The sequence below is a fragment of the Homarus americanus genome, unplaced genomic scaffold, assembly GCF_018991925.1.
Source record: "Homarus americanus isolate GMGI-L3 unplaced genomic scaffold, GMGI_Hamer_2.0 scaffold32583, whole genome shotgun sequence".
NCBI classification, from domain to species: Eukaryota; Metazoa; Arthropoda; class Malacostraca; order Decapoda; family Nephropidae; genus Homarus; species Homarus americanus.
The window spans coordinates 22,448,152-22,471,890 of NW_024713129.1; the positions used below are offsets into that span (position 1 = coordinate 22,448,152).

Genomic DNA, 23,739 nt, shown 5'->3' on the forward strand with positions numbered 1-23,739 from the left:
ATATATATATATATATATATATATATATGTATATATACATATATATGTATATATATATATATATATATATATATATATATATATATATATATATATATATATATATATATATATATATATATATATATATATATATATATATATATATATATATATATATATATATACCTGTATATATATATTTCTTTCCTTGGGTAAATTAGTAATTAATGGAGATATGAGTAAAATTACTTAGGTTTGGTTAGGTTAGGGTAGGCTAAGTTAGGGTATTATAATTGTTTTGGTCATCCAGCAAATTTTAGGATTTTAAATTTTGGAATCAATCGGGTAGTTTAAATAATTTTATGATGCATTTCTTCTATAGCATTTCTTCCATTTGATCTTTGGTTACTTTTATGCATTACGCATGCACTAGAGTGACACATGCGCAGCTGTTCTTTGGACGTTGATTGGTGGGTATGATTTTGGATAACACATTTACAGCTTGGTATTGGCCTCCGTTGCCACCTGCTTGAATTTATTTCCAAAATGTCTCCCTTATGCAATTGCTGTGATTTCAATTATACTTCCAAACCATCGCCAGATTTCACATCGATTATTACGGTAAAGACGGAGAAGCATGGACATATCTACACGAACACGGTGTTCTACCTACAGAAGTTACTTGCGTAAGGTGTAACACGCCTTGTAGTTACTGAGATGAAAAACACCTTTGGTATGGTCTGAGAAGAATTGTTATTCCCAAATCTAAACAAAGTCTAATTAAGGTAAGCACACAGGTGGATAGGTTAGGTTTAGGGTTTGGTTAGATTAGGTTCAGTTAGGTTAGGTTGTGGATGATTCTGATCTTCATTTCCATTGCAAATTACTACTTTTTGTGATTTTCCCCCCCACCCAAAACACCTGGTTCCCACTGGGCGTCCCCCATTATTGTTGGATAAGGGAGCTAGGGTAGCTCAAAAAGTAGTAATGTGGTGTAGAAATGAAGGTCAGAATCGTTCAAAACACATAAAAAATCATTGGAAAAACATAATTTCAACTTGCATCAAGAACTTGGAAGAAAATATGACGATTTTCCAACAATTAATTGCGATTTACTTGGAAAGTAATCATGAGCGGAAATGCTATAGAAGAAAAGTGTCTTAGAATTGTCTAAGCTACTTATTCCAAAACTTAAAATCCTAAAATTTGCTGGATGACCTAAATGATAAATTTATGTGGGGTTAGGTTAGGTTAACTTAACTTAACTTAACTTGAACTTTTGAATAAACACTTTTTAACACATTTACCATAACTACGATAATGTCCACTATAACACACAGTGAAATTGTTACGTTTTTAAATTCGTTTTCAATTAAAAATCAGTGGCTTTGGAGTTGTAAATAATTACCAGGTTTAGTTATGAGAATAGTTTTTTGTTTATTTAGAAGTATTTTATTCAGACATGACCATTTCTTGTGCAAATGAGTGAAATTTATTTTATTTTTATTTTTTTATTGAATTTTTTGTTTGTTTTTTGAAAATTTGCTCATTTGCCCCCAAAATGAAGGTCAGATTCGAGCAAAACACACTTAAATACATACACACACAAAAAAAACTACTCTCTAAACAAAAAGTAGCCACAGCCATTAAATGAATATTTACCCATTAGGTTCGATTGGGTTATATTAGGTGGTAATTATTGACGACTGACCTGCCGCCGATTTTTCATAGAAAACGATTATAAAAATGCCACAATTTCACTGTGTTTTATAGTGAACACTGTCGGAGTGTATGCAAATGTGTTAAAAAGTGGTTATTTATAAATTAAACATAACCTTAGTTATACGTAGTTTATATTTTGCCATGACCGGCTAAGTTCCTACTAACGCTATTTTATTGTGAGTGTGCTCCGATTGGCTAAGTACTTTCTGTTTAATAAGACGGTGGTCTGCACCCCAGCTAGAAAGTTATGTAAGATTAGGTAGGTTTTTTTGGTTGGTTTGCTCAGGATCTATTAGGTTCTAGTAAATGTCACCTCTGTTACAATGATAAGAACTTTTGTGAAAACATGAATAACATTGAACAGCTCCTTTTGGTGCTAGTGGTGTTCTCAGACATTATTGTATTTTTAACCTTTTTACAAGTTAGGTAAGGTTAGATAGGGTTTTCAAAGGTTTATTTGGTGTTCGTTTTAGTATTTTACACTATATTTTCCCTCTACTGCCCACTTTGAATGACCAATATTGTTGGTACGTGGGGAGGTCTTATCGGTTAAAATACTCAAAGAATATAAATATGCTCTGGAAACATATTACAGTGGTCCCTCAGTTAACAAAATTTCGGTTAACGAATTACTTTCCATAAGAATCTTCAATTCGGTTAACGAAAAAAAATTCGATCAATGAAATCCTTACGAAAATCACATTTTGTTTTTAACATCAGCTGAGGAGGTACTCAGCCAATTCAGTGATCTCTTCTATGTTTACATTCAAACTTATCACTATCTTATAAGAATTCCAGCAATGCAAATTAAATTCACCCCAGTCACTTCTATTAAATTTGTAGAATATAGTTATATTGCCTTCTCCCTATATAAATAGAATTATGAAATGCAATGTTCTACCTAAAAAGAAATATGGTTAGGTATGTTTATAGCTACACAACGATCGACTAATGGCGATATAAATACCAAATGCCGCCAGTCATGAACAAATACAGTTCTCACGTTGTTCGGTGGTAATGGACGATTAGCCAATCAGAGCTCACTCACAGTAAAATATCGTCGGTAGGAACTTAGCTGGTTACGGAAAATTCTCTACTGCTGAGGTGATAGAAAAACAAGTGGCAGAAGCATTTTTAGAAGACCTCACCAACCTTACCAAACAAACCTACCTAACCTTACGTAACTTCCTGGCCAGACCCCTCAATATATTAAACAGAAAGAACTTACTATGATATGGTGTAATCTTGTGTTTTTGTGGATGTGAGAGCAGCCACCCGTACCAAACGACTGATAAGCATACACTGAGCATTGCGTCGTTCCGGCCCCCGGCAGTAGAGTGTCTTGAAATACGTCAATATGAATGACTGTTTACACCCTGTGATGAGACGTCACCACGGCATTACTGCTGAAAAGACAAAGTAGTGTGCACATAAGCGCCAAATTATCTACCAAATGAAGCATTTGCACAAGAAATGATTACCATATCAGAACTCACTGATGAAAATATAGTAAGAAAATGAACATCAAAACAAATAACTCGTCTTCGGCAGGTCAATCTTCAATATGAACCCATTAGGTTCGGTTAGGTTGGATATCTAAATACAGGGATGACCAAAATCAAATTTGTACCCTAAATATTTACTGTACCAGCACGTTAATTATTGATTTTAGTGACGTAAGTGTTTTTTACATGAAATCTTATTTTTCTGGTGTATTTGGGTGTGCTTTGTGTAAATCTGACCGTCATTTTCTTTGGAAAATCCCCATTCATGAGAAAATATCACAGAGACATATAGAACTAACCAACCAAAGAAACCTACTTTACCGTACCTAACTTCCTCGAGGAAGTGAAGTGGAAATTTCCCCTACAACTGCCTTCTGTCGCTGACTAGCCGATCCCTTTTCGGGTTCCCCAGCCAATGCCTCGTGGTCTAAGGTCAGCTACTTGCGACGTCTGACAAAGCGGAGGTCAGCTATCATGCCACGCCTACCTCCGCTATATAAGACCTCACCTCGCCGTGACCTGCCTCTTCTTCTACCTACAGCCATGCAGCACGCAACACCTCCTCTGAGCAAGCTCCTCACTAACCAGATCTCTACTCCACGCTGCTAACCACGCAGCAACTTCCCAGCACCAAGCTGCACTGTACATCCAATACAATATATATACAGAGAGTTCATTGTGAGTTTCCTTTCTCCAACCCATCCTGAGTGCGAGAATACATCACAAAACCCCACAAATGGTCACCCCCGGAAAAATGCATTCACACAGGATGGAGGAGGAATGGATCACTCTCCCAGTCTTCAATCACAACATTGAAGACTGGCTTATCCACACGGAGGCAGCTCTCATCGGATCTACAGCTACAGACAAACAAAAGTACAACGCCCTGGTCTGTTCCCTGTCCACAGAAGTCGCCACGCAAGTATCAGAGACCATCACCAACCCTCCAGCTGACAACAAATTTGCTGCCCTACGGGATGCTCTGAAGTTGCGATACCAGCGGCCCCACGCCACTCTCCTACAAGACTTATCCTGTCTCTCCCTCAGCAACTCCACTCCTGCACGTCTCTGGGACGAGATGCGTAGACGGAACTCCCGCCACACAGATAGGCTTCCTGACACTATCCTTCGCCAGCTTCACACTCAGAAGCTCCCTGCAGAAGTTCGTCTTGTCCTCTCAGTATTGGACTGTTCCACTACCTCGGTCACCTACACAGCCACGGCAGACAGGGTATTCCACGAATACACTGCTGTGCGCCATGCGTCCGCGCACAACTCAGCGGCCACACTTTCACTTTCCTCCGGTCTCGTCAACCTGATCAGCGCTCCCCAGACAACCAACACCTCACAAGACATGCGGGACCTGCTACTGTCCCTACACCGCAGGTTAGACACCCTAGAGCAGCTCTGCTCCTCCAAGCATGCAGCTGCCCTTCTTCCTGCCCCACGCAGTATGCCCTACCAACCCCAACACACCCGTCCTGCCTCAGATGCTGCCCCCAGCACATTGTATCTACCCCCTGTTGGTATCATCAACGTTTTGGTGCTAACGCTAGACGCTGTGAGGCTCCCTGCAACCACATGGCGAAGCGACATCGACGGAGACTGGTAGGCGCCATAACCTCCGCCACTATCAAGCAGCACATCACATGCCTTACTTCTATCCTTGACCACTTCACTCCTGTTGCCCGTCACGACCTACTACAAACGCTACGTCAGGCAGTTTCTTCATTCAAGGCTACTGCTCCACGCCACCCTTCCCACCGCCCTGAACACATTCATCCTGCACCTCATCCGCTAGTCAGCCCACCATTACCCCTTGCAGCACCACCTCGCCCACAACATTTCTGGGCACCCTCTTTTCTTCCTCAAGTACCTACTGCTCCTGATGACCCCACAGCCGGCCCTATGGACCCAGACACCCCACCCGACGCCACTGAGGACTGTGTACCTGGCGTGAGAGAAGCACCACATTCCTCGCCTGTACAACCTTCTCTTACCCACAACCCTCCTTCTACCTCTGCTTCTCCCACAGATCTCGTGTCTCTAGACAGAGTCGTCTCCCGTAGCGGCCGGCTAATCCACACCCCCGCCCGTTATGTCTCACATGTGGGATACAACCCTGCCGACGACAAGTCTCCTGCACTGCCTGGAGGGAAGGGGGAGTATTGTAGTGGAAATTTCCCCTACAACTACAACTGCCGTTTGTCGCTGACTAGACGATCCCTTTTCGGGTTCCCCAGCCAATGCCTCGTGGTCTAAGGTCAGCTACTTGCGACGTCTGACAAAGCGGAGGTCAGCTATCATGCCACGCCTACCTCCGCTATATAAGACCTCACCTCGCCGTGACCTGCCTCTTCTTCTACCTACAGCCATGCAGCACGCAACACCTCCTCTGAGCAAGCTCCTCACTAACCAGATCTCTACTCCACGCTGCTAACCACGCAGCAACTTCCCAGCACCAAGCTGCACTGTACATCCAATACAATATATATACAGAGAGCGCATTGTGAGTTTCCTTTCTCCAACCCATCCTGAGTGCGAGAATACATCACGAAACCCCACAGAAGTATTTATTTTGATATCTGGTACCAATGAAAGCAACTTTGTTGAAGCATCATGTTGTAATTTTACGTGTTTAGTGGACGTGAGAGTATGCTCGGACTGAGCGGGTTGGTTGTAAACAGATGACATGCGGCGACTTGGCAGATTTTTTGCCAGAGTATTCACAATAGTTAAATCAACTTTTGACATTATATTTAAAATAATGCCTATCCAAGTGAAAACAGTGACAATCCCAGAAGGTGGAAGGTTAGTTATGAGTTTAACAGTAAGTAAAAGTGAATAAAAAAGGCTGCTCCCAATCGGAATTTAGTAAAATCAATCTTAACCAACAGCATTACCACCAAAAGGAGTTATTTTTATTTTGTTCATTTTTACCACAGTTGTTTTTATTATAGTAAGTATTTTAAAAGAGGCAACATTTACTAGAACCTAACAGAACCTGACCTTACCAACCAAAGAATCCTACCTAACCTTACTTAAATCTCCGAGCCCCCATGCCATATTAAACAGAAAGCATTTATTTTGATATCTGGTCCCAATGAAAGCAACTTTGTTGAAGTGTCATGGTGTAATTTTATATTTTTGTTTAATCGAGAATGCGACGCTTAGCTTCGTGATGCATTTAGTGGGGGCATTTTTTGTGGATGTGACAGTCCGTTCGGACTGAACAGGTCAGTTGTAAACAAACTAGGCAGACACACTAACAGCAGATTTTTGGGAGGATTATTTATGGCAAATAATAAATTTTTCACATACAAAGCACATAAAAACATCATTTAGTGTCATATGATCAGTTTTTCAGCATGTTTTACCTTGCAACTTCCCTCATCTTTTGTGCCCTGTCACTACAGGTGATTATGATAATAGCGAAGCCCCCCCCTTCCAAAAAAGCCGTTTTTTTCTAAAAAACAGTTTTTGTGATATAGCTCGAATGCGACGTCGGCAAATGCAAAATTAGTAATTATTGTACAGTATTGACAACATACCTGTCGTCGAGTTTTCATATACAGTTAACCCTCACTTTACGCGGTCCCACATTCCGCGTTTCCACGTTTACGCGGTGCCCTGCCGGAACCCAGGATGCTCACATTCCGCGGTGCGTGTACCCCTTTACGCGGAGAGTGGCTGGCGAGCTGCGCCATTTTTGGATCCAAACCTCCCGCCATCCGCCATGTTGTGTAAGCGGCGCGAACATGGTGCGCACAAGGTCGCCCAGTCATCAAAACATTACCAGTTCTTCACCCGCCACCCACCACAGCCGGCCCAAGTTAGTGATAGTGATAATTATGGTGAGGATATGGACTTATATGGACTTTGGGGAGTTTGACAAAGAGGCCCTGCAAGCCTCTGTGGTGGATAGTGATACAATTGATACAAGTGACACAGGTGAGGGCCAATAATCTGCCCTCTGCCTCGGAACCAACTGCCCATCCCCGTGTGCCCAGCCATTTTTTCTACTAATGTAAGTGTTAAAAACCTAATATTATTGATATTTCTCTTAATTATTAATTGTGTGTGCATACCATCATAAAGTTAAGATAATATTTTTACTACAACATAGTTGTGTGTCGTCAAAAAGTGGAGTTTGGGGATTGGCCCGGACTCCATTTCAATTAATCCCATATGTTATGTTATTCACTTTACGCGTTTCTCACTTTACGCGGGACCCTCCGGGTTACATTAACCGCGTAAAGTGAGGGTTAACTGTAATTTGACAAAATTTTGTTACAACTGAGGCAAGTCGTAAGTGCGGGTGGTCGTAAGTCGAGTAGGTCGTAAGTCGGGGAGGAGCTGTATATGCAGTACAGGGAACTAGTTTTTTGTGCACCCATCAGTCGCTGGACTCAGCCATCAGGTGTCAGTTTGGCTTTGTTGACAGTGGAGGAAACATCGCTCTCTTGAATACAGAGTATTTTTACGTTTTTACATTAAAATTATTGGTCATTCTGAAATTTATTTAACATATTTATAATGTATAGCGCAGTGCAGTGTTGATTTAAATAAAATAATCTTTAATTACAGCTAGTGAACTTAAAAGTTTATTGGTGAAATTACCGCATCAAGCATGGGTCCAAAGAAAGGCGATTTCTCCTCCATCCCCACTGCAGATTACGACTTCTAAGGCGAGTGTAAATGGGTTGCTAGTGACGTGAAAAGTAAAGTGAAGAGAATGGAAAGCTTAATGGAAAAGATTTAATAATGTAACTAATATTTTTAGTTGATTCGTTTATGAAGGTGTGGGATTGTCAAGTGAGGGTGGCAGTGTGCCGTCTGTTGCCGAGTATGGTGTTCCCGGGATGGTGCGTCAGCTGCCGAGTCTGGTGTTCCTTGATATTGATATTCATATTGAAATAGTCTGTTGTTCCCGAGTATAGTGTTCATTGGTGCTTTATTTAGTAAGAAAATAAACTCGTTAAGTCAAGTTTAGTCACTTTTATTGGCCTCCAGAACCTAACCCTATTTTCCCCATTGATTACATGCACCCGTACTAATTATGTATCGCGATTTAGTACATATATGGCGAACATCCTGGACCCTATCTCGCTATATATCCCAACCCTAATGTACCATGTGATCTGGGCTTATGAATATGCCCCGAAATACTTTGTTCCTTGTTAACTTTTTTGCCTGCCGGATAACTATCCATTTTTATCCTTTTTCTCTAATGTGATCCTGAGGGGGCGGGGCTTATTCTTCTGCCTTTGTCCTGGCCTCCTCACATCATGAGGAAAGCTGACAGGTTCAGAGCATCTGCACAAATACGTATCTGAAACTCCAACTTCTTATATGTTTTTCTACTTTCAGCTTCCTCTGACTGATTCTCAGGGACTCCAAACACGATTATATTGTTTCTGCACGTGAGTCGTTCTCAGCATTCCTCCTCTCCCATATCAGTATGCCTACATGTTGTAATCTTTTTGACACTTCTGCAGAAGACCTAGCTGCTGCAGGACCTGTTCAGACCCTGCATTATTCTCCGTTACCTTCTGTGACCCTGCTGCAATCTAAGCATAGCTTTTCTTAACTACTCCCTCTAATCTATCGGGTACTATCTTAGTGTTAGTGAGGATATCTTTCCCAAATTGCTTTAGTTTGGCAACCAACAAGGATCCAGCCTTATTTATTTTATTTTCTAAGTATCTCCTTCCTTTATGATTTGCAAGAGCCTTGTTTACTTTGATTATACAGTCAGGGCAATACCAGCAGCAGCCTTCATACTTTAGCTTTAATGCATTCTGCAGTGTCCTAAATGCCGTTAAGGTCAGAGCCACACAATCCTCACAAGATGTACCCTTGCAGTAAGTGCATGTCAACAAACTTCCTGGTGATGCTGAGGTTTACCCCCTGATTCACTACATCTATGTATGTCTTGTCGCAAACTTTTTTTCTTTCTTTTGCATACTTATACCTGTGGGACATGCAGTGCTTGACAGCTGTCACCATTTGCAATCTTGAGGGAGGGAGGGTGGGTAGCTAATGGGAGGGAGGGATGTGCAAGGTGACCATTTTTCAAGTTTAATAGGAAGACTATAAGAATCATCTTGGCCTTAAGCCCAGTTTACGATGTTAATTATTATTATTATTATTATTATTATTATTATTATTATTATTATTATTATTATTATTATTTTTATTATTATTGTGTCTTGATGACAGGACTTATGTGTCAAGAACCTTTAAACCTCATGACTCAGCTGCATTCCTACATAGGCCTTGGTGCCTGGTTCTTAGGTGGCTTTGGAGAAGGGGGTGATGCCAACCTCTGTAATCTCTTATTATATTTTGAGGAAGAAATTACCCTGTTGCTGGGATGACTTCCTTTATAATCACACCTACTAGTTGCAATCTCTGTGAACTAAGATATGTGTGCACATATGCCCTAGTAGCAGAATAATTCATTGAAACACCACTTAGCTGTCCTGCTGGTCTTGACCTCGCTGGTACTCTCGTTCCTCCAGAGTTGCTGTCCAAGAAAGTTGATTTTTTTTTATATTCATTTTCCTTGGTGGGTTGTTGGTATCTCTATGTGCTATTACTATGTACATTGTATCTCTCTATGAATGGTGGATCCTATGCACATTCACAGTTCTTTAGAAAAGAGAAAAATTCTTTCTTGATGCATCTATATTGTGCCTCTATTACTTCCAGGCACTCATGTCTGTTGCTTCCTCCAATTTTTTCCCACCTAAATTATTTTTCAGTTTCCACAGCGGTCACTGTTATCACCATGAACTGTCTAAGCCGAAGGCATGCTTACTGCTATGTACCTGGTGTAATCCTTGGTAGTTGATCCTGTAGTTCATCCTTGGTGGCAACAGAAGTACACAAATAATTGTTTCTGGGTAAAGATTTCAAACCCAAACTGTCTTTTTTTTTTTTTTTAATAAAAATACTCTATGTACAATTAAGGTATGATATCACCATAACTAACACTATAAGCAATTAGTTTAGGAGAGTCTGAAGTGAATATAGGGAACTTCGTTAAACACTTTGTGGGGTGTATGAGATACCTGGGTCGACTCAGAGTAACCGGCTGGTAATATGATGATCTCAGCTAGGCAGTCATGGGCAGAGGTCATTTGAAAGACAGTGAGGTTACGTGACATCGTGCTGTAATTATTTAAAACTAATGTATGTAGTCCACATTTGTACAAATATTTTTGTCTATTAAACAGGGGCTAATACAGGCACAGTACTGCACTAGACTTTCTGGTTGTCCTATGGATGGTCAATCACAGCTATGGACATGCCTTATTTAAGTTTTCTGAATAAATCTTGGCATATGGCAATGGTTTTATGGTTGTATCCACGTAGTCTAGCTCCAGTCATGTAGAAAAATGATTTCAATCTTTAATCAAGCTGGGATTTATATGCTGATGACGTGATGTTGATAGCAGATAGCATTCTTTCTTTTTTTCTTTTATCCTCTTCACCACTGATTGGCTCGTTAGCCACTTGGGCGATCGGTCACGTTTCTGATTACTTTTCCTTTTCTTTTATCCTCTTCACCAAGAGATCAGCTCGTTAGCCGCTTGGGCGATCGGTCACGTGTCTGTTATGCACTGTTGGCAAGCACTGGGCATGCACCGGCTCCTGAATGTACCTGAACCTGCTCCAGTGTTGATCAAGTCTTGTCTTGAAAGAGCTCACACTCGGTGCCGTCACAACACTTTCTGGTAGATTGTTCCAAGAGTTTACAACCCTCACTCCGAAAAAGTTTGCCCTCACAGTTTTCTGGATTTGCGGCTTCTTCAGTCTTAAGCTGTGACCCCTTGTGGGGCGAGCATCCGCCAGCTCCAAGTAAGGACACTCGACTGAGTAGTGCCCCTTGAGATGCTTATACACCTCAATTAGGTCACCCCTTGCCCGTCTGTTTAATAAGCTAGGCAAGTTCAGGCGCTCCAATCTCTCAGGGTAGCTGAGGTGCCGAAGTGCAGGCACCAGTTTGGTGGCCCTCCTTTGACAAATAATTAAAATTTCATTACTTCAATGCTAAGATAAATTTGATAACAGGCAAAAGTATTTAAATAGAGGGTGTTTCACATTCATTATTAGTTTTCCGTCAGTATTAATTTATTTTTTATTTTGTAACATATATTTAACAGTATTCTAATCAACAATTTATAGCTATTAATGTACTGTACAGTATACTGTATCTAAATAATGAAATGTTAAAGAGTAATAGAAAAGGTTTTGTTGTGGATTTCTAGAGACAGATACATTTGTTTTAATATTATTGGTCAGTGTTTGTACTAACCTAACTTACAGGTTGGCTCTAGTCCGAATCGGTTATAATTATGGGAAAATATCATCAGGAAGGAATATTTGCCGACAAGTTTATATTTTGTTCTTTATATTTCTAATATATATTCATGAACTTATACAAAACTTTGCTTTGATTTTTAATTGACTGGGACTTCTGGGCCACCCTGTAGAATACACATTAATGACCATAGTTATTGAAGCGCAATTAAACATTTTAACATAAAATTTCGTTTATGAAGAAAAGGTTTGAACTTGTTTACTAACATATCACAAATTTTCATATTATTCCACTTGTTTCACTTACGTTGTCTTTTTGAGATATGAGGCAGTGTTGGCTGTGGTACTAGTATTATATTTTTCTTCGAACATGCTACACACACACACACACACACACAATGATACAGTTTCTCATAGCTATGTCATCGTTTGTTTACACAGTGCATTCTGAGGTAAACCTGGGGTTGAGTCGGCCATTTATTTTTTTTTATCCTGCTTCAATTACACGGGCTCCGTGACAGCTGCTGTTATTTGCCACTAATATTGTGTACCGAATTGTGTCTCAACAATAAGACGAACGCTATCTTTAAGTTTCTAATAGTTATCAGTCGATGATAAGAAAACTTTGGAAAGGTTTGATCAGCAGTCAATGTATTCACCCAAGTACGTACTGTACACCCAAACGAAACATCAGTGTGCAATGGTGCAATGAGTGTTTTAAATGAAACTAGGAAAAGTCTGTAAAAAATCTGCTATATTTGGGTGATTCTTGTCGCTTGGAATGAGCCACCAAACATTGGCGGCGTAACTCAAATACACCCAAATGAACAGAAAGTGTTCAATGGTGTTTTATATGTTTGTAGTTAATTTATTCTAAGTGTTCCTAAATGTAATTAGTAAATAAAGTCATGCTAAATTTGGGTGATTTTTGCCACCTGGAAGGAACCCACCAAGTATCACTACAAACAAGTCTGTAGTGAAGCATAATAAATGTGTATACTGTACAGTATGTATATACTTTTTTTACTTTTATCCTCTTCACCACTGATCAGCTCATTAGCCACTTGGGCGATCTGTCACGTCTCTGTTACTTTTCCTTTTCTTTTATCCTCTTCACTAAATGATCGGCTCGTTAGCCGTTTGGGCGATCGGTCACGTCTCTGTTATGCACTGTTGGCAAGTACTGGGCATGTACCGGCTCCTGAATGTACCTGAACCAGCTCCATTATTGGTCAAGTCTTGTCTTGAAAGAGCTCACACTCAGTGCCATCACAACACTTTCTGGTAGATTGTTCCAAGAGTTCACAAGTCTCACTCCGAAAAAAATTTGCCCTCACAGTTTTCTGAACTTGTGGCTTCTTCAATCTTAAGCTGTGACTCCTTGTGGGGCGAGCATCCGCCAGCTCCAAGTAAGGACACTCGACTGAGTAGTGCCCCTTGAGTTGCTTATACACCTCAATTAGGTCACCCCCTTGCCCGCCTGTAGTATAAGCTAGGCAAGTTTAGGCACTCCAATCTCTCAGGGTAGCTGAGGTGCCGAAGTGCAGGCACCAGTCTGGTGGCCCTCCTTTGAACATTTTCAACCAACTGACTGTCCCTAGCATTTCTCGGGAACCAGAAGGGGTGACAGTACTCCTGATAGGGAAGCACTTCACCTTTGAAGATTGCTACGAGGGACGGACCGTCTAGATATCTGAACGACCTTCTTATAAGACCCAATAATTTATTTACCTGATTTACCTTCTTCTCACAATGGCCTGAGAACTTCAGCTCATTGTCAACATACACACCTAGGTCCTTCTCACATTTAGTCTCAAATAATGCAGTTTCTTCATCCTGTTGGGACATATGATACGCCTCCTTACTGTTGGTATGCCCCAGGTGCATCCTCTTACACTTCGTGAGATTGAATCTCAGCAGCCATTTCTTCGACCATTCTTGGAGCCCACAGAGATCCTTCTGCAGCTCTTCACAGTCCGCTTGGTTCTTGATTTCCTGAAATATCCTGGCGTCATCGGCAAACATTTATGGAGGAGTGTACAATGTCAGGCATGTCATTTATGAAACAAACAAACAACAGCGGGCCCAATACCCTGCCCTGTGGTACCCCACTTGTGACAGGTACGGATGACGATTTCGTGCCATTAATCACCACACACTGCTTGCAGTCATGTAGAAAGTCTTCTATCCACGCTAGAACATTTCCCCGAATTCCGTACCCTTCCAGTTTGATTTTCAGCCTTTCATGGGGTACACTGTCGAAAGCCTTGGCAAAATCCAGGTAAATATTGTCGATATTACCACCCTGTTCCAGAATATGGGTCCAAATATCCAATACTTTGAGCAATTGTGTTAAGCAGGAGCGCCCTGGCATAAAACCGTGTTGGCAATCCTTTACAAGGTTGTTTCATAGTAGATGTTCCATCACGACATCTCTGATAATACTCTCAAGTACTTTACATACTATGCTGGTCTGGCTCACCGGTCTATAGTTATTCGTGGAGTGACGATCGCCCTTCTTGAAGATAGGACTCACATAAGCCACTTTCCATTCACTGGGGACCTTTTGTTCATCCAGGCATTTACAAAACAGTATCTTCAGGGGCTCGGCAAGCTTGTTGCACAACTCTCTTAGCACTCTAGGATGCACCATGTCAGGGCCAGGACTCTTATGGACCTTTAGCTTTCACAATTTATTTTTAATACCCTCTTCTATGGACACAATGTGGGTCAGTGCTGTGTCGAACCGTTCTGTCCTCAAACGCAGGAAGGTTAATCGCATCCTCTCTTGAGAACACCGAGGAAAAGAAGATGTTTAATGCCTCGGCTTTATCCGGGTCAGAATCTACGCAACTACCATCTTCAAGCCTCAGGTCTGATACTCCTACTCGTATTTTGAATTTTGACTTTGCATAGTGGTAAAACACCTTTGGGTTTGACTTGACCTCGCTTGCAACCAACCTCTGGAACTCTTTTTCAGCCCTTCTACATTCTATCTTTGATTGGTTTCTGGCTCTTGCATACATCCTTTTGTCCTGCTCATCATTTGACCCAACCCACGTCTTGAATATCTGGGTTTTCTTCTTAACCTTGTTGACCGGCGCATGGTTCATGTGTAGGGATTCCCTCGTATTCCTAGAGGCACTGGGTTTGGCCTTTGGTATATACTTATTGATCAAATGGGTCACTTTAGTAGGTAGGATATTCAGCGTAGTTTCTGCGTTCTTGTGCGTTAATGAGTCAGGCCAGTGGATACCCGTCATCTCTTCCCTCATCCCATTGTAATTTCCTTTGTAATATTTGTACCTTGGCCTGGCCTTATCTTGAACTAGGTAACTGTTAAATCTGAATGACTGGTGCCAACTGGGGCAAGGTGTTCCAGTTTGGCCACCATACCCTCCTCGTTTGTTATGATGAGGTCTAGTAGCTTGGGTGTTTGCTCCTCTCTGTAATGTATCGGGTCTCTTACATATTGGAACCGAAAATTATCTCTCAGAGTTTCTACAAAAAGAGTAGCAGGGTTATTCAAGTCATTTAGGATGAACTCGTTTCTCCTGTCGATGTCACCATAGTTAAAGTCCCCCATGATAAGGAGGTGGCTAAGGTTGAGCATCGCTGTGTTGTCTATTAAGGCTCTTAAGTTCCTTTGATTTAGTGGGCCACAGTTTGGAGATTAGTCAGGCTTGTATCCTCCATACCGACGTCTCCCTGCTGTAATCACATATCATACTCATGGTTGTTATTGTTGTGGGGGGTGCAGACTGTGTATAGGTCTACACCTCTGCTGGTTTTAACCTCCCCTGTTGCCTTTAGAGTTGTCTTCTGTTTCCTTTTCAGTTCACTCCGGCATTTGTCGGTATTTATGTGCTATCTCTGTGTACACTGCATTTTGCTATGAATAACGGATTTTATACACCCACTCAGTCCTTTAGAAGCACAGAAAAATAAAATAAAACTTTCTTAGGGCCGGTAATAGAATGCCTTTATGGATAGCCAAGCTTGTTGATTTTATTTATTTTTTATTTCAACTAGTATTTCCTTATACTTTCTTTTACCGTTCTCACCGACGACTATATCTCATTGTGCTATCACTGTGTACACTGTATCTCCCTGTGAATGGTGTATTGTAGGCACAGTTTCAGTCCTTGAGAAAGCACACAAACAAAATAAAATTTAATGTCTCTGTGGCACCTATGACACGACTTGGTTTCAGCTGGCAGTGGTGCCTTTCCAGCTTGCTTGCCAATTTGTATTCACTTTAAGTTATTTATAACCTCTTCCACAGTCACTGAATATACTATGAACTGATTTAACTAAAGGCACAGTACTTCACTCCCGGGTTGGCCTTTATCACAGCCGTGACCACAACTCCGTAAAAAAATAAAATAAAAGCTTTGTCATATGGCAATGATTTTGTGGTTGTAGGCTTCTTGACCTGGGCTGTATCTCCAACTCGGTGGTGATTGCATTTTAAAAAATATAATCGCGTTTAGCATTAAAAATCCTTCATCGATTTACACTTTCACATCACTAAGATGATCTTGATGATTTTATATAATCACTGTCCGATTTCTGCCCCTCAACAACAAAGGCCCGAATGCTGAACACGCTTTGTTACAGAGATGCAATATGACCCGACCCACACCTAACTGTACCCTCCGTTCTTGCAGCATCACTTTTTTCTATCTACTTTTAGAAACACGTTGAATAAAAAAAAACACCATGGTGTGACTTCACAAAAGTAGCGTGTCGCCCTCTGCAAGGTTTAATTTAAGTTTGTAAAACATATGTAAATGATAAAATGAATTTACGAACTGACAAAATGATAATTATAGCCTAGCCTCAGGGGTCCAGTATGCCAGTTGTTACTGCTGGCTGTAGTGACATTTTGGATCAGCGAGCAAGAGTTCATATTTGCGGTGACTCACTTTGTAATCAACCTAACTTTCGATTTGCTCGGATTTCTCTGCAGAAGACCCTCTATATAGAATCCATCGTGAAGACATTAATTTCAAGACCAGACTTGACCAACACTGGAGCAGGTTCAGGTACATTCAGGAGCCGGTGCATGTCCAGTACTTGCCAACAGTGCGTAACAGAGACGTGACCGATTGTCCAAGCGGCTAACAAGCCGATTAGTGGTAAAGAGGATAAAAGTAAAAGTTGCGGTAAACAGATGATGAAGTAGTGATACTCAGGCCCTATTCATGTAGTTACTGTACTATATTATCTACTGCTACCAGCGTATACTTTAGTAATACAGTGGGGTATGCTATAACGAATCTAATTGGTTCTAGAACCTTGTTCGTTATAGCATTCGTTCGTTATAGGATTAATCCGTTCCAGCAGTGGTGTAGCTAGAGTGTGTGCCGCCCGGGGCGGCCCTTGAGTTTGCCCCCCCCGTGCCCCCACAAACAAAAAAATACATATTGCACAGTGACTCACTCTTAAATATATATATATATATATATATATATATATATATATATATATATATATATATATATATATATATATATATATATATATATATATATATATATAAAATAGTTTGTGTACCATTATAATATTACTGTACTTTCACATACTCAAATATAGTATGCTTTAAATACACACCAAACATACTTAAACTTTATAAGTTTCCTTAATCCTCAACAGGTTACAGGTTGTGTGTGTGGCGGGGGGCATAGCAAGGGTGTAGCTCATGACGTGGCCTTGATGATGTGGGTCAGGTGTTAGGTCAGACACGACAAGGATTAACTTGCCGCCGATACGAAGGGATGGATTAACGTCTCCAGTAGCTGCAGATATGGGTGATGAGCAGACCCAAAAGTGCCGCCCGGGGCGGACCGCCCCCCCCCTAGCTAGCTTAGTGCGTTCCAGGCCACCAAATACAACCACTTAACACTGAAAAATATAATATAAAATTGTAAAAATTGTAAAAAAGTGCATAAATATGCATCTAAACCCCTGAAATAACCAATATCATTAATACTTATAATAAAAAAACAATAAATTAGTAAAAAAAAAAAAAATTTTTTTTTAAAATAATGTTCGTTGTAGGAGTTTCGTTCGTTATAGCATTCTCAATTTTATAGGTAAAACCGTTCGTTATAGGAATATTCGTAGTAGGATCCGTTCGTTATAGCATACCCCACTGTATTAGTAAGTAAACTATAATCAACACAATCACTATATACATCTAAACTACCATCTGAGTGAAGTTCACACCAGACAAATATATCTTTTCATAAAATGTTTATAAACTTGGTACTTAATATTACAAAAAAAAACGTAATTGAACTACTTATTTTTTTTACTTGGGTATTTTTTATTGTAAAATATGAAATATAGAAGACATTCAATCAACAGAAACAAATTAACATTACCAGCTGATGTGAGCGTGAAATCATTACTGAAAATCATCAAAACTGCAGAATATTTATTTATAAACAAAAATGTAGAGAGTGAACCGTCGTTACAGTAGATCATGATGGCTGTGAGTGGTACTAGGCTTGTGTACTGCAGATGGTATATATAGTACAGATGGTGCAGGTATATGTTGTTTGGTATGGGTAGGTTAGGTGGTAGGCACCTGTGGTGCTACTAGACACCCATGGTGGTTCTAGACAGTTGTGGTGGTACCAGACCGCTGTTGTGGTACTAGGCAGCCATGGTAATGGTTCTAGACAGCTGTAGTATGGCTTCTGTAGGGGTCGTAGTATATGTGGCTGTGTTGGACGAAGGCGGAGTCAGGGAAGGTGGACTCCTCGGCGACTGACTGATTCTGACCCTCACCTCTGGAAGACGATACAAACTATAGTTAGTAGAATGAAGGTCAACATCCTCTAAATAGTAGAGCGGATAATAAAAAAATCGTGCAAATGGTGATACAAGCATGAAATTTGGCATGAACATACCCTAGGGGCAACTTGTCAAATCTGCCTCATTGGCCATTTGGAAGTCCAAGATGGCTGCCAAATTGACCTTCGAAAGATAATTTTTTTTTTATAGAAATTGATGTAGTTGGTCAATCTAAATGATCTTAGTGTCGATATATATGTTTTCAAGCATGCTCAGATGATCTTTTCTGTTTCTGATACTCTCAGATATATATTTGTCTTATGACGGGTTTTATGTACTGGTGAGGGTAGCATGCAGTGGGTCTCTGCATGTGAGGGAGTGATTGTTGGGCACTACCAGGGCACACTGGTGACATCACTGCTGTGCAACCCAGCATGGGGTTCAGTGTCAGCTAAGAAAAAGCATGTCATACTGCAACAGCTTAGTGTCCCAAATGCTGCTTAACCAACCCCAAATCAGTTAAGCAGCCGCACCTGAATTGACAGGATGTGCCAGCGTGGGAGAGCCGAGCCAAGGATAACAGGGTTTTAGTTATCTGGATGGGGTACAGATCGCACGGGACTAATGACAGTGGATGAACGATTGGACTAGGTGTAGGGCAAAAGGCATGAACCTAGTTGTATCCCATACAAGAAATTGCTCATCAGGGTGTTGTCTTTGTCAACAGGATAAGAAGGAAGATCTTAAGTCTCCACATGCAAATCCTGCCAAAAAAGGAGATGACGGTTACAAGAGCTTGGCAAGGAATATTCCTCTATTTCTTTCAATCAATGCACTGCCAATCAAGCTAGACCCTGCAAGACTTGTTGAAGATGATGGGATAGAGGAGAAACAAGGTACAGTATCATGAGTTGCAGACTTCTGTTCAACAACACAAAGTTAAATAGAGCTCAGAAAAGGCGAACCTCTGCAGTTGCTACAGAGGAGAGCAGCAGTAGCAAGATACCACAAATGGTCAGAGACCCCAAAGCAACAGAATGCTTTTTATGCGAGGAAGAAGCTTCGGGAGATGACATAAGACATGCAATGACAATGAAACTTAACAAAAGATTGAATGAGTGTGCGAAGACACTTAGCGATGGAAAACTCCTTGCCAAACTAGTGCAGGAGATGTTGTGGCACAAGAACTGATGTATCACCCTCGCTGCCTGGCAGACCTGTACAACCAAGAGAGAACACGACGAAATGCTCATGAGCAAGAAGAAGCATAAGAAGTTCATCCGAACAAGGACGCATACCCAACTGCTTTCTCTGAACTGGTCACTTACATCACTCAGATGAAAGCTTCTAGTGAAGGTACTGAACCACCCATTTTCAGACTTGCTGACCTGGTCACACACTACAGACAGGGACTTGAGCAGCTGGGTGTTGGATCGCCCAATGTTCATGCTACTCGACTGAAGGACCAACTGCTTTTTCACATCCCCCAGCTGCAAGCTCATCACCACGGAAGAGATATTCTGCTGGCCTTTGAGAAGGATGTTGGCTCAATCCTGGCACAAGCAAGCAAATACGGTGATGCGATCCATCTGGCCAAGGCTGCTGGGATGATACGACGGGACATGCTTCAGCACAAGTCACACTTCAACAGTACATTTCATGAAGGATGCATTGAACAGGTTGTTCCACCATCACTGCTTCAATTTGTATGCATGATCGAACATGGTGCAGATATCAAATCCCAACTCCAGCATGGTGCATCGAAGTCTGACCTTGCTATGTCACAGCTCTTACAGTACAACTGCCAACTACAAGGTAGGAACACTTATCCACAGACACTCCAAGGACCATGAGACACCTTTTGCTATCTACTCGGCATGTCTGTGTTTGCTATGACAAGAAAGAGGCAGCTCATCGACATGCTGCATGAAAATGGGGTCAGCATTTCATATGACAAAGTTCTACAATTATCAGCCCAGCTAGGAGAAGCGGTTGTATGCCAGTACATGGAAGATGGAGTGGTGTGTCCACCAATCTTGAAGAAGCAGTTGTTCATGATTTCAGCAGTGGACAACATTGACCACAACCCCACTGCCACTACAGCCAAAATGTCCTTCCATGGGACCAGTGTGTCCATCTTCCAGCCCTGAGCAGGCTGGTGAGGAGTGTGAGCCACTCAGACGGAATGCAGACACGATGGCCAAGAAAGTTCCTGAGCTTCCAGAGGCATTCACCAATGTCCGACCAGCTTATATTATGAAGAATCCCAATCCTCCCTTGGTAGCACCTCAGTCATTGCCAGCACCTGAGTCAATCCAGTCACACCTGCAGGAAGAGTATGCTTGGCTGGAAGAGGTCTTTCTCACTGAGAATGTGGCTGATGAAGTCTGCATCATGTGGGCAGCTCACCGTGCAGCACAGAAGAGGAGTCAGCCATTTGAAGTGAGCATTACGTCTCTGCTTCCCCTGCTTCGAGATCAGGCACACACTGTGGCAACCATCAAGCATGTTATGGAAAAGGTTCGTGATACTGTGGCTTTTCTGAACCCAGGTCAGATCCCAGTCATAGCTGCTGACCAGCCACTGTATACCCTGGCAAAACAAATCCAATGGCATTGGCCTGAGTATGGAGAAGACAAGTATGTTATTATGTTCGGGGGACTTCACATAGAGATGGCTGCACTGAGATCACTAGGAATGCTTCTACAAGACAGTGGTTGGACCGGTTCCCTTGTTGAAGCAGGAGTGGCTTCATCTGGTACAGCAGAATCTTTTTTGTCTGTATCAAGTGTAACCAAGACAAGACTAGCACATCAAGTTACAGCATGCAGCTTGTACAAACTGATGAAGGAGGCATACCAGGACTATTGCTCTGATGAGTCTGAAAGGTAACCAGAGATGCAAATGCTTTTGCTCTGGACTTTCCTGCACAGCACTTTGCAGCTGCATATGTGAACAGCAGTAAATGCACAAAAATGTACTGTCATGAGAAGTCACAGGAACCAGTGCTAATAGTGAGTACAGTACTTTTTTTTTAGTAAGTCCTTTTTTGTTATATTTTTTACTAAAAGTGTTATTTTATGTGGATAAAAATGTTACAATGGACTTAAACTATTAAAAAAAATCGCCTGAGCATGCTTGAAAACATACATACCGACACCAAGATCACTCAGATTGACCAACTGCATCAATTTCTATAAGAAAAATTATCTTTTTTAAGGTCAATGTGGCGGCCATCTTGAAAAAATGGCCGCCATCTTGGATTTTTAAATGGCCAATCAGGCAGACTTGACTAGTAACCATTAGAGAATTACCATGCCAAATTTGGTGCTTGTATCACCATTTGCATGATTCTCTTGAAAAATTGTATTTAGCTGCCCCACTAAAACCCCCTAAGTGCAATGATTTAACCCATTGAGTAGGATGACTTTATCCCTTGAGTTTGATGACCTAAACCCTTGAGTACGATACCTAAAAAGGTTGTGCATGATGACTCAACCTCTCTTGAGTAACATGATTTAACCCCTTAAATACAATGCACTAACCCAGTGAAATTCCTTAACTCCTTGAGTACGATGACTTAATCCCTTGAGTATGATGAATTAACCCCCTGAGTACTATGTAGTACTATTGTAATGAACATGTAGAACTAGTGTAGTAGGTTAACATATAGTACTAGTGGTGTGGTGAACATGAAGTAGATAATAGTGTTGTAGTGATGCATAAACCCAATAGATATACTGTATTTACTTAGTGTTCGGGCTTGTTTTGGGACAGCCACACTTAGCAGAGCTTGGCTTCAGCAGAGACACGATGAGCATCACTAACACCACCGAGAAGAGTACTGACATACACACGATGGTGGCGATCATCTCTGTCTGGTCTGCCTGTGAGAGATCAAGGAAAGAAAGAGAGATAGATACATTAAAACAACAATGGCGGACTGGGGGTACTTTTAGGTACTCGGGGAATCCTTAAGGTGCTCTTTGGGGTACTCTAGGGTTCATTTAGGGTACTCTGGCGGTATTTGGAAGGTACTATACTCTGATTTTTGTGGGTGTACTCTGCGATACCTTGTGAGGTTGATTTTACTTCTGAGGAGATTGCTAGTCGGGTCACAATCATACATGCAGTACATACATACATACATATATAGTCAAAATCATACACATAGATACAGTACATAGACAATCATATACACCTCATGAAAATCATACATATACACACATACATGAATAAATAGAGGCAACCATGCACATATACATACATAGACAATCATATATACACAGCCATACACATACATACATACATACATAGTCAAAATCATTCACATACATACAGTACATAAACAATCATACATACATACATACATACATAATAAAACACACACACACACACACACACCCACACACACCGCATATAGTTACCTCCTCTTTCTGTATCTCGTCATCAACATATTTTGTGGCATTGGTCAGACTACTGAACACAGACCCAACCAGGCCAAGTTCTTCGTCTGGGATGTCCTGTGCCAGCGTGGGGTTATTTTGTCCTTCCTCCACCAGGGTATCAAGGTCATCAGCCCTCCGGTTCACCTCGAGGGCGTGGCTGTGATCCATTATTCCACTGGAGATATCCTTCGTCAGCTGAGCTATTTTCTCTAAGTTATCGTTTACCAGTGTCCACCATGTTTCAGGGGAGATTGTGGGCAGGTTGGTACTGCTCGTTACATGGTTGGTACTGCTCGTTACATGGTTGGTACTGCTCGTTACACGGTTGGTACTGCTCGTTACACGGTTGGTACTGCTCGTCACACGGTTGGTACTGCTCGTTACATGGTTGGTACTGCTCATTACATGGTTGGTACTGCTTGTTACGTCGTCTGTAGTTGTTTTATTTCTCAAATCTCCCTCATTATCACTATTGTCTACCCCTCTTTCTTCCTTCCTGTCTGATAGTCTCGTCTCTTGCCTCAGCTCTGCAACTTGTTTTAATTTTGATAAGAGCAGCGGCGGCATGTTGGCCAATCTTCCCTTCCGAGGTCTTTGTGCAAACATGTAGACACGTAGGAGCTGCCTGGAGCCACGGTATCCCCCCATCAGAGCTCCTACTCCTACATGGGGGATGATCTTGTATGCTTTAGGTAAGGACATATCTGAAGCAGTTTTTGTTGTTGTCGTTTCTGTTGTTGGGGTTTGTGTTGTTGTTTCTGTTGTTGGGGGTTTTGTTGTTGGGGGTTTTGTTGTTGTTGTTTTTGTTGTTGGGGGTTTTGTTGTTGTTGTTTTTGTTGTTGGGGGTTTTGTTGTTGTTGTTTTTGTTGTTGGGGGTTTTGTTGTTGTTGTTTTTGTTGTTGGGGGTTTTGTTGTTGTTGTTTTTGTTGTTGGGGGTTTTGTTGTTGTTG

The 23,739-nt window shown here is 41.3% G+C and overlaps 1 protein-coding gene and 1 long non-coding RNA gene across 3 annotated transcripts in view; one reads left to right on the forward strand and one right to left on the reverse strand.

Moving 5' to 3' along the window:
• LOC121869413 overlaps positions 1 to 23,739 on the forward strand; it is a 76,584-nt gene that overhangs the window by 2,949 nt on the left and 49,896 nt on the right. The gene's annotated exons all lie outside the window — the stretch shown is intronic.
• LOC121869401 lies at positions 17,966 to 23,576 on the reverse strand. The gene is made up of 3 exons (XM_042370752.1): positions 22,769 to 23,576; positions 22,092 to 22,228; positions 17,966 to 18,337 (listed from the first exon to the last, which is right to left on the reverse strand). The coding sequence occupies exons 1-3, from the start codon at positions 23,489 to 23,491 to the stop codon at positions 18,223 to 18,225; spliced, it is 975 nt and encodes a 324-aa protein (XP_042226686.1). The 5' UTR covers positions 23,492 to 23,576; the 3' UTR covers positions 17,966 to 18,222.

Coding starts and splice junctions, on each gene's coding strand:
- LOC121869401 (XM_042370752.1), bottom strand. CDS start 23,491: ATGTCCTTACCTAAAGCATACAAGATCATCCCCCATGTAGGAGTAGGA. Junction 22,229..22,768: donor ACGAGATACAGAAAGAGGAG/GTAACTATATGC, acceptor GATCTCTCACAG/GCAGACCAGACAGAGATGAT. Junction 18,338..22,091: donor AAAACAAGCCCGAACACTAA/GTAAATACAGTA, acceptor ATCGTCTTCCAG/AGGTGAGGGTCAGAATCAGT.